Raw genomic sequence first — 12,324 nt, 5'->3', positions numbered from 1 at the left:
AATGGTTAGATCTGCACATTAAAAAATGTTGGGGGTTTTTAGTTTATTTTATTATTTTTTTTTTAATTTTTTTTTTCAACGTTTTTTATTTATTTTTGGGACAGAGAGAGACAGAGCATGAACGGGGGAGGGGCAGAGAGAGAGGGAGACACAGAATCGGAAACAGGCTCCAGGCTCCGAGCCATCAGCCCAGAGCCTGACGCGGGGCTCGAACTCACAGACCGCGAGATCGTGACCTGGCTGAAGTCGGACGCTTAACCGACTGCGCCACCCAGGCGCCCCAAAAAATGTTGGGGGTTTTTAGTTTATTTTGAGAGAGTGTGAGAGCAGGAGGGACAGAGACACAGGGAGAAAGAGAAAATCCCAAGCAGCCTCCGCACCTTCAGAGCCTGATATGAGACTCAGTCTTACAAACTATGAGATCATGGCCTGAGCTGAAACCAAGAGTGGGACGCTTCACTGACGGAGCCACCCAGGCGCCCCTAAAAAATGTTTTTTTTAAGAAAAGTTGAAGTTCTTCCAAGTACTATCCAGTAGTTGAGTTGGCTTTTGTTAATTGGAAAAAAACTTACAAAAACCTTACAGAGTTTCAGATAGAAATTCCTCATCTAGTTATGACTCTACAAAAGGGACTGGCTTACCTATAATGAGTGATTATTATTCATAGTTAATTGAGCACACATGGAAAGAAAAAACCAATTAGAATAGAAAATAGAGATAAGGTAGGGTAAGGTCTGTAGGGAGAAACTGACTAGCAAAGATTGTAGAACTGCAAAAATTGGCCTTGTTCATGCACTGAGAATGGAAGGGAGTCATTCGAGGGAAATGACTGGTGGAAAGCGATGTGAAGGAAAGGAAATTTGAATTGCTACCTTAACACAGAGGACTAGTGGAGCCACTGTTGCCGACTTTCCAAATTGTACCACAGATCTCCACTCTAGAGCAGCTGCCTGCAAGTAATTGGGGAAAAAATGTCGCTGAGATATTCAATCTTTGGAAATGGACAATTTAGAACCTGAGCAGCTTTTTATTACTATTAATGATCTGAAAACCAAAAACTCTATAAAGAATGCTGTAGAATTTCAAAGCTAATGGGTCGGTGGGAAAGTAGGATAGTTATGATTCTAGGTGAAAAGCTAAAGCAGAGAACGCTAGGTTTTCCAGCTTAATGGAAATGTATGGAAGGGCTAAAGACTCGTTCAGTCAAAGTGAAATAGAGAGTTAAGGTAAATAAATAATTCAGGTTAGAATTATTCTAAATTGGAGGAATTTCACAAGTTCATTTGATAAATTAAGCAGCAGATTAAAATGAAATAAGATTTAACCCCATGGTGATTGCTGAATTTTATAAAAAAAAAAACAACAACACAGGACTCATGAACAGCATGGTTTAAAATTATAGAGCCCCCTGTGCTGACAGCACAGAGCCTGCATGGGTTTCTCTCTCTTCCTCTCTCTGCCCCTCCCCCCTTCTCAAAATAAATAAACATTTTTAAAAAATAAAATTGTAGAACCCCTTGCATATTAGTTAATATTCAACAGCAATTTTTCAGGGAACCCCTGCTGATGAAGAGACAGTGACTTTTGCCTTGTTGAGAGGACACCTGCACCCTGGAATCTATTCTCTTATCAAAAATCAGGCTAGGATTGTGTCTTCCTGTCACAGAAGCATGGCTCAGACACAGAGCAGAAGGGAAAAGAAAGTATAAGGCATTACTGGTCCTCACGAATCAGCTTTACTCTCTTGGAAAAATAAAAAAAAAATAAAATAAAAAAAAACATGTAGCTGGTATTTTGCAGAGTTGCTTGAAGGAAAATAACCTTAGAAATGCAGTTGATAAAGACCAAACATTTAAAAGACCTGAAATTAAAAAAAAATTTTTTTCAAACTTAGAACACTGACCATTCTCTTTAGGTCATTACACTTTCTGTTACCAGGAAAGACTATTCTGGTGAAGACTGACCTGGGGTAGAGACAAGGAAACTTTCAGAAGTGAAATCACTAATAAATATGAAAGTCATCACACCTAGATGTAAAGTGTAATGGATTATACTTTAGTAAACAAGGTAAAGATTCAGAAGTAGTGATTCAAACATTCTCCGTCTTTTTAAGAATATTTTATTTTTTAATTTCTTTATTTGAGGTATAATTGACATACAACATGACATTACTTTCATGTATACTAAATAATGATTCAGTATTTGTATATATTGCAAAATGATCACCACCAGTCCATCACCATACATAGTTACAGAATTTTTTAATCTTATTGGTGAGACTTCTTAAGATCTACTCTCTTAGCAACTTTCAAATATGCAGTATGGTGTTATTAATTATAGTTGCCATGCTGTACATTATATCCCCATGACTTATTTATAACTGGAAGTTTGTACATTTTAACTCCTTGCACCCATTTTGCCCACCCTGCTATTCCTGCCTATGGCAACCACCAGTCTCTTCTGTTATCTGTGAGCTTGGTATGTGTGTGTGTGTGTGTGTGTGTGTGTGTAAGATTCCACATGTGAATGAGATCGTATGATTATATGATATTTGTCTTCCTCTGACTTATTTCACTTAGCATAATGCCTTCAAGTTCCATCTATGTTGTTGCAAATGGCAAGATCTCATTTTTTATGACTGAATATATTTATATATACACCACAGTTTCTTTATCCATTCATCCATCGATGGACACTTAGGTTGTTTCCATGTCTTGGCTCTTGCAAATAATACTGCAGTGAACATGAGGGTGCGTATATCTTTTTGAGCAAGTGGTTTCGTTTTCCTTGGATAAATGCTGAGAAGTGGAATTGCTGTATCATATGCTAGTTCTATTTTTAATTTTTTGAGGAACCCACATACTATTTTTCAGAGTGGCTGCAGCAATTTGCAGTCCCACCAACAGTGCACAAGGGTTGCCTTTTCTCCACATCCTGGCCAAAGCTTGTTACTTCTTATCTTTTTTATACTCGCTGTTCTAACAGGTGTGAGCGGATATCTCATGGTGGTTTTGAATTGCATTTCCCTGATGATGGGTGATGTTGAACACCTCATGTACGTGCTGGGGCTCTGTGTATCTTCTTTGGAAAAATGTCTATTCAGATCCTCTGCCTATTATTTTCATCAGATTGCTTGTTTTTTTGCTATTGAGTTGTAGGAGTTCTTTATATAGTTTGGATATCAACCTCTTATCAGATAATAGGATTGGCAAATATTTTCTCCCCTTCTGGAGGCTGCCTTTACATCTTACTGATTCTCAGGCATTTTTTTCTTTGTAACTTTAAAGATTCCTGCAAGGTATATTTTTTTCTTTGATGTCTGGCTGAGAAAAACTCCCAGTGGCAACTGCAATCCAATTCTGGTACATGTGTTGAGCAAATAAAAAGCATTCCATAGAGAACTCTGCCCTCACAAGCTTTTTTCAGGGCTGGGTATGCTAGACACTGAATCTACACAGGTAGCACTATAACATCAGTAAGGGGAGATTTAAAAGGAAAAAAAAAAACTACTCAAAAATTTCTGCAACTCAAGAAAGTCAGCAGTAAGCCCAGGATCTGTTTCATAATAAGCATTCAATATGGGACTGTTGAAATCTACAGTTGCCATTTTTACATACTGTTGTTTCTACTACCCTTGCCTATATACATTCATTATTCTACATAGTTGTAATCAAAATAGAGACATAATTTTACTTTCTTCATCACTTTACTCAACACAAGATAATAAGAGAAAATAGTTTCTCAAGCTGAGGACTTCTCATGAACACTGGCTTCTTAAATGACCTTTACTAATCTCAATATTATTGTGCAATTCAAAGTATAGTTCAGAGAATATCTCCATACGTATTTTTTCCCTTTGGCAAAAATTCTTGTCCAGGATAAATTTCTATGAATTGACTTTCATCAAAGGATATGAACATTTTAGTGATTAGTAAAATTGATTTATAAATTGCTTTCTCTTCAGGCTGTACCAACACACACTGATCTAGAACTTATGCAAATAGCAGCTTCATAGGCGAGTCCCTGAGAGTGTCTTCAGGAAGAGGGCTGTGTCAGTCAGCAGCCACAGATTTCTCACTAGTCGGTCAGAAAGCATCCAGGAGTCTAGTTTGTTCAAATTACCATGTTGGGCACTTTTATGAGAAGAAGAAATAAATAGGATGCATAGTTTCTGTCATTAAGCTTACCATCTAGATTGAGAAAACTAAACTTTAAATTACTCTATTCGAAGCATTGCCCCAGAAGCTGCAATGTGAAGGGGGAAGAAAGGGTGAGCTTGATAAGAAATTGGCTAGTGATCTTTACCCTCAAAGAATCTGCCATGTCGTTGGTTGATTTAGAGTCAATGGAGTGATAAATACTCCTTATGATTACAAATGAGCTTCCTGTGAACTTCATAAATTGCAAGTTTCTAAAGTAGTGAACTTTCATCTTTCTTAGGCCATCCTGTCAATCTTATGTGATTTAGGTAAACTGCCCTGAAAGAAGTTGAAATATGGCAAGTGCTTGGTTTTAAATTATGTTGCTACCATATCAAGGGCCTCCTTGGTATAATTTCAGATACTTTAGAGAACCTGAAGATTCTAGGGCTTGGAACCACTACTGAAGAGGCAAATACTGGACCTCTGTAATCATGAGACTTTGCTACCCTGAAAAGCTATTAGATGCTTAGCAAGTGTTCATAGTGGCAGACGAAGATATTGGTGATTCTTCTAAAATAAAAGCACTAACCCTTCTTTAACCTTAAATGTTATATACATAATGATGTTGCAGCCAGGCTCTGGGATAGCCTAGTCAGGTATTGTCACACAAAATGGTGAATTTTGATTTTTACTTAGATTTAAAGGGGATTTTATTTAAATGATGTTCTTCACTTTGAGAACCATTCTTAGAATGGTGAGGAGACTCTACAAAGTCTAAAAAGTTTGAGGACACATACTTTGAATGTTTACTATGAATAGACCTGGCTGTATCTTTCTCCTGAAAGGAACAGGATTATCCCATCAGAGTCAACCAGGAGGCACACTCTTCTTATTGGAGCTTGGTTTCCAAAACATGACTGGTCTGCCATTCATTCATTCATTTGTCCAACAAACACTTAGTAAATCCCCACTGTCTACACTCTTCTGCGTTCTGGGAAAGCTGAATAGGATACAGCAGACATATCTTTTCATCACCATGAAGCCAAGAGAACAATGAAACTAATAGTTGTAATACATTGTGATGAGAGTAATGCTAGGGAAGTACAGACTGCTGTAATGACCCTGATGTAGTCTGGGGGCGGGGCGGGGGAGGTCAGGGAATGGCTCCGGGAAGCAGTCTAGGGTGACTAGTTTAGGATGAGTAGGAAATGCACTAGGCACTAGAGAAGGACTTGGGAACACTACTCTGAACAGAGAGAATAATAACCAGTGAATGAATAAAGGCAAAAGAATGAGTGGTGTGTTTGAGGAAATAAATGTTCAAGATGGCCCCTAAGAATAGACTTTGAGAAGGATGATGGTTAGAATTGAGGCCGAAATAGGTAGACCCTAGAACATATGAGCCACTTGAAAGAGTTTGGACTTTCTCCTAAGTGAAGCAGGAATCAATTGAATGGTTTTATACAAGGGAAAGTACCTGATCGATTCGTGTTTATTAAAGGGAACTCACTGTAACTGCTGTGTGGATAATGCATTTGAGAGAGGTGGACGTAAGTCAGCAAGACTGGTTAGGAGGCTGCTGAAGCAATACAGATGGGCCAAAACGGTAGACAGGACCACAGTTTTGACAACAGGAATAGAGAGAAGTGAAAGGAATTGAGAGAAAAAGAGGGAAATTGGGAAGACTCAAGGCTGATTTGACATAAGATTGAGTGAGAGGAAGAACAAAGGATTATATTGAAGTTCAGCCTGGGAAATGCAGTGGTTAATGGTACTGTTCACTGTGATAAGCAATTAACTAAGAACAGGTTGGAGAAGTTAAATGATTTCATTTGGAGATAGGCTGAGTTTGAGATGCCAAGAAGTCATCTAAAGTGAAGGTTGTATGGATACAGAATTCAGTCAGGGATTAGACCTGGAAATAGGTATTTTGGTAGTCATCAGCAGGCAGATGGTAATTGAAACCATTGGAAAGAGACAATCATCCAGGGAAAATGAGAAGACTAGAACTCTGGGGAACAAAGATAGTCAAGGAAAAGGTAAAAGAAAGTGAGTCCCCAAGGTGATTGAGAAGAATTAGCCTACGTGGTAAAGCAACACCTTGAGAGGGTGCTGATTTGGAAACTAGGACCAAAGATTGATTGGAAGGGAGGCAGTAGTCAGCAAAACCCTTTGGTGAAGATCAGGCTGAGCAGGGACAAAGAACGGTCCACTGTAAATTTAGTGACAAGGGTAAGAGCAGTTCCCTTAGAGTTCAGAGGGCAAGTGACTGTAGCACTCCATTTTCTTCCTTTGCTTGTAAATCAGATCACATGGCCTGTGAGCACCGTGTACAAATCCGGGACACATGGAATCTGGGGGGAGACCTCTTCTCTGAGTCAAGTGCCTAAGCTGCAGGAACATTCACTGTGATCCTTTAGGAGCTATTTTTGCTCGTTTTGGGTCCTCTGCTTCGTTACTAAGTAGTGTAAACTGCTTAGTTTTAGGCAGATGAGATCCTATTTGATTAAGTGATTGAAAGATTTTTATAAAAATCCAATGAGACAAAAAATGTTTTAGTGCATAAGGATTCATTGTAATTCTCCAGAACACCACAATCATTAACATTTCAATCAAGAAAAATTTTACTTATATAAATGTGACATTCTAATTTCTTTGGAAACAAAAGAGCACCTTTAGAGTTTCAATATACAGTTTCATCCTTATTAACAGAAACGGGACTATAGGATACTGTTATTTGATCAATAATGACTATATTGCTATAGACAATTCTGTAAGTTCAGGATATTTTTTTAAGAAACAGGAATAACTAATTATTTTGATGGCCTTGGTTTGGTTTTTGAGGGACTCTCTTTTATTTTTCTCTTTTTCTTCCTCCTTACTTTCAAGTTTTGAGTTTGAGTGGCTACATTCCTCAAGTCCAGTATCGTGAAGAATAATAGAAAAATCAGGGCACAGTAGAGAGGAAACAGATACCACTGTTGGTTTACATAAGTAGCCCTAGAGCGGGAACTGGAAAAACTTTTATTCTCCCAGTATCTTTAGGAAACCGTGACAGACTATCCTCACCCTAATATATAAACTGCCAATGGAATAGATTTCCATACGATGTGAATTTGCCTTATGCTCCTCCAAAAGACGTTTAGTCCTTAGAATTAATAAGATTTTACTGGCAGGGCACCTGGGTGGCTCAGTCAGTTAAGTGTCCAACTTCAGCTCAGGTCACGATCTAGTAGTTCAGGAGTTCACGCCCCGCCTCGGGCTCTGTGCTGACAGCTCAGAGCCTGGAGCCTGCTTCGGATTCTGTGTCTCCTTCTCTCTCTGCCCCTCCCCCACTCACACCCTGTCTCTCTCTCAAAAATAAATAAACATTACAAAAATTAAAAAATATATATATTTTACTGGCAAGGCAGAATAATATGGTGGAGCTAGGCCTCCAAGTTTGAATTCTGGCTTCAGCACATATTTACTGTGTGTCTTAAGTGTTTTAACCTCTCTAGCCTCAGTTTCTTCTGTCAAATGGAGGAAAGAACCATCCTCAAGGTGATTAAGTAAGTTAACACTTTCGAAAGAGCACCATCCAGCACATAGTAGGCACTATACATATATACAGAATTTTACACAATCCCATGACATAGACCCGCGTTAATAGGGACAGTCCTTTTTATTATGAGTAAATGTTTATTGAGTTCTATACTGAATTCACCATTAGTTTTTAAAATATTATCCCAGTTGTAAAAATGAGCAGAACATAAACATAATCACTCTCTTGCCTTAGCCTTCCTTTGACTAATGAAATACATCAGCCAGTGCATCTGACCAGGACGACGGTTCAGCAGTATCGTTTACATATGTCTTCAACATGTCCAAAGCGCCTCATGGCTTAAAGTTCCATGTAACCCAGGGTTAGGTAATCCGTTGCATTTCTGGGGAGACCTCCCAAGAGACCTCAGACCACGTCTCCACCAGATGCTTAGAAACTGTGAATTACATTCCAGGGAGAAATGTCCCATTTTTTCAATTCTGCATCACTTAGTCTGTTTCTGGTATTCTGCTTTAAGCTCTCAAAGTACCCCTGGCAAGCCATATCATCACCAGCCTCACTGCCATAGTTAGTAATTTTGTAGTCCTTTATATTTTAAGGAGACACACGCACATCACTTCTCTCTCCTATGAAACCATTATTACCCTTATTTTATAGATAAGGAACCTAAAGTTCAAAAAAGGTAAAAATCGCTTGCCTGTGGACACACAGAATGTGAGCGACAGAACAGGACCTGGAGGTGGTCATCCCCCTCCCCCTCTGTTTTTATCAGCTGATACAAACTGTGAGGCAGCACTAATGGATACTATTAGGACCAAATGACTAAAATTGGTTAAGTGGGGGAAAAAAGCCATTTGCAAAACAATGTGTTTCATGTAAGACCATTTCTGTAAAAACATTAATGACAATCAGAATGGGGGAGGAAGTAAGTACAGTCAGTATACAGAGAAGACGGTTGTGCCCTGAAGATGCCTGTCCTACCCCCGAGTAAGCGGTGGCTGGGATGGGTTGAGTAACTTCCCCAATTCCGCAAACGTTCATTCAGAAACTAGGCCTTGGACTTAGTCTCCAAATGGGCCTCAAAGTGGGCCTGCCGGCTCTCCTTCCTTTGCTTTCCCTGAAAGCAGAAACAAAATATTTTACTGCTCATTTAGTAAACAGAGAATTCCCAGATGACGCCAGTGTGGGGTTGGACACAAAGTTCTTGCACACACCACTTCCGCCCTCTCAAACCTGTGTTTGCATCCCGAGCAAACACAGCATCGCTGCCGGCACCAACCAGGTCACCGGGGTTCACATTCTGGGCTTTTACTCGGTCTTGCTGCTCCTACCGGTGTCTGACTGCCTTTTCTACGTTCAAATACTTCTGGAAATTACAGATGAAAAAATAACCCACAGCGTCTCAAAAAGTTAGAGACTGCCTTTTTACAGCTGCAGAAGCTTCAGTGACAGAGGCACATCTAGCACCTCTAATACAATTCGGTTTGGAGGGTTTAAGTTCACGGATTAATTTGTAGGGCCGTATCTATGTCAAAAGGAGCCTCACGCTGCACCGCGTGCGTAATTACACCAATCCTCAGACCTCCGGTATTTCGAAAGGCCCCGATCTCCTTTTTAAAACACAATAAAACGCTCGAGAGAGAAGGCACACAAAATGCTGACTGTCGTGTTGGTGTCTCTCTGTGTTTTCTCCGCGTGCGTGCTCCAGGTGGGAGAGTTCAGAGCCCACGCCGCTGAGTGGACAGCAAACGTCACCGCCGAGTTCAAGGAGACCAGGAGGCGCCTGAGCGTGGAGATCTACGACAAGTTCCAGCGCGCCACCTCCATTAAGCGGAAGCTGTCGGCGGAACTCGCCGGGAACCACAACCAAGAGCTGACCCCGTGCAGGAGGACCCTGTCCGTGAATCACCTGGCCAGCGAGAGGGACGTCCTGCCTCCCTTACTGAAGACTGAGAGTATCTATTTGAACGGATTGACGCCCCACTGTGCAGGCGAGGAGATTGCGGTGATCGAGAACATTAAATAGCCCTCTCTTTGAAGAGCCTTAGGCGTAGCCATAGGTGAGGACTTCTGTATGCTCTTTAATGACTGTTGCTGGTAGCATTTTTTAAATTGTGCATGAGCTCCAAAGGGGGAAACAAAATAGATAACACCCATCATGGTCATCAACCATCAAGAGAATTTGGAATCCTGAGCCAGCACTATCTTTTTGATGACGCTTGTTGAACGGTCCACGTTCTTAGACAAGTGGAATAAAACAAGCAATGTCTGATGCCTTTCTGTGCCCAGACTGTTTTCCTCCCTCTTTTCCTAATGTGCCATAAGGCCTCAGAATGAATTATAATTGTTTCTGGTAATAATGTAGCTTTGAGGGATCAGTCCTTAACTTTTCAGGGTCTACCTAACTGAGCCTAGATATGGACCATTTATGGATGACAACATTTCTTTTTGTAAATGGCAAGAGATTCTTATGCAGCCTTTTACCTAAGAAATTTTCTGTCAGTGCCTTATCTTACGAAGAAACAGAACCCCTCTAGCTAATGTATGGTTTCTCCTTCCCCGCCCTACCCCTAGGCTCACCTCTGCAGCCCTTTATCCCACAACTCCCATTTGAATACCATACCTTGCTGGAAACAGTGTGTAAAATGAAGTGATGATGCCCGAAGAAGGAATAGATGCCACATTAGATGGACATTGAAGCAACACTCAGAAATTCTAGCGTTAAAGGCACTGCAAAGAAATGAGGTGCACAGATGGTCCCTCTGAGTATTTATTTGACTCAGGTACCAGTGGTACATACACACAGTGTAATTATTTCCAGGCCAGTAAAACTGGCGGCTCCAAAACAGTCCCTTTTTTCCTGGCAGTATTTGGAATTTATCATTTAATAACTACATTTTTTAAAGGTGGAAGAAAAAATATATATATATATGATCTGATAGGAGAAAGCTGTCAGACATGGATAGTATTGGAGGTGATTTAAGACAATTGGTGTGAAAGAAGATAGCACGATAATGTGTTACGAGGCATTTGCTAATAAACATTATACTGCCAGCACCTATTTGCTTTTTGACGTGGAAGGCTTACACGATTTTCTTTCCCTGGGTGACTTTCGCCAGACAGGGGAGGTGACGCTGTAGCTGGAGTTGGGCACAGCCTAGCCTTGTGTGGGTGTCCCTCTGGAGCTGCGACTGAGTTTGAGAGAAGTGGAAACTGGGATCACTGTGATATATTGCACATGGAAAAAAATGCAGATTGCAGGCATAATTCATCTTTGACATTAGAGAAAAGCTGTTATAGCACAATTTAAATCTTGGGAGCTTTTTTTTTTTTTTTAGATAGAAAATGCTGATAACCCTTTTTAGTTGAATTTTATATCCTGTAACTCTTTGGATGTTTCCAAGATTCAGAAAAAACTCATTACAGGCACCTAGTAGATTGCTACTCTCGTTTATTTTCATACTTAGATCTGCTGTACATTGTATATATAATTTTTAAAATGCAGAAAGATGATTTCCCCAAATACAATTACAAAACATTTCTTTTATTCTGGGGAGTGACAGTGGTGGAAATATCTGAATAAGTAGCATTCAGATTAGGGTCTTAAAAAATAAACAGGATCTTTAAAAAAAAAAACACATCTAAATAGATGCTTATTTTCCAAAATTTAAATTTAAGCTAGACATGTAAATATTATGTAAACTTGTTGAAGGTACTTTTATAAACTTAAAAAATTCTAACCAAAATTTTAGAAAGTCAGGCTCTTTTAGAAAGAAAGCTACACTCATCTCCTCAATAACTGTTCTGAAAGTTCATATGGTGGAATGCACCATGTATAAACTGTGAATTGTATTGACAAATAAAGTTTGTAATTAAAGTCAGCATTTTCTGAGTGTCCTGCTTGCTGCTGAGAATGCAGAAGGGATTCTAGCTGAGTAGAACTCCAGGACGTCACTTTTCATGCTGAGTTTTCTGTGGCTCCTTCATTCATAATATTCAAGAAATATTTCTGATTCAGTATTACTACCCTTGGCAAATACAGAATGTTCTTCTTGGTGACTGTTAATCGAAAGTAAACATCCTGAAATTGCACTTTTGAAATAGGGTATTTTAAATTGCATATAAATTCAAGATTGTTTCTGTTAAATCATGACATATCAATAGCTTATTTTATCACTGTTAGACCCTGTCTTGACACTGAGTTAATCTGAATGCCAGAAACAGGCACCTGAATATTTTTTTCTAAGGAAAAAACAAAACAAAACAAAACAAAACAATAAAAAATCCTGGCAGTGTTGAAGCCTAAAGAAAGCAGTTGCCAACTAAATTTCTAAACCTCATGCCCCAAATATTTGAACATACCTTATCAGTGTCTTACATAAATATATTATTTATTCATCCCCATGCACCTTGATGCTCAGTAAATAGCTTAAAACTCGTTCCCAACATTATCCTCAAAATTGGGGAAAATCTAAGAAAAAGTGTGTATTTTATCAATTTTATTTCCTCAAGCTTTGTTTACTTAATTTGTAAATTTAAAATTACTTTGTTTACTGTGGAAAGAACATTGATAAAGGTTTTAACATAGTCTAGAATCTTCTAGTGAATTTTTTTTTTCCAATAGACCAGTTTGAGTGA

The 12,324-nt window shown here is 39.2% G+C and overlaps 1 protein-coding gene across 1 annotated transcript in view; it reads left to right on the top strand.

Moving 5' to 3' along the window:
* KCNK2 (potassium two pore domain channel subfamily K member 2) overlaps positions 1-11,567 on the top strand; it is a 123,076-nt gene extending 111,509 nt beyond the window's left edge. Inside the window, exon 7 of the mRNA XM_049635046.1 lies at positions 9,395-11,567. Coding sequence (XP_049491003.1) covers positions 9,395-9,712 — 318 coding nt within the window. The 3' untranslated portion in view covers positions 9,713-11,567. The remainder of the gene's footprint in view (positions 1-9,394) is intronic.
* Positions 11,568-12,324: the final 757 nt, after the last annotated feature.

Source organism: Panthera uncia, chromosome F1, assembly GCF_023721935.1.
Source record: "Panthera uncia isolate 11264 chromosome F1, Puncia_PCG_1.0, whole genome shotgun sequence".
Taxonomy (NCBI): Eukaryota; Metazoa; Chordata; class Mammalia; order Carnivora; family Felidae; genus Panthera; species Panthera uncia.
This window is presented reverse-complemented; position numbering and strand designations above follow the sequence as displayed.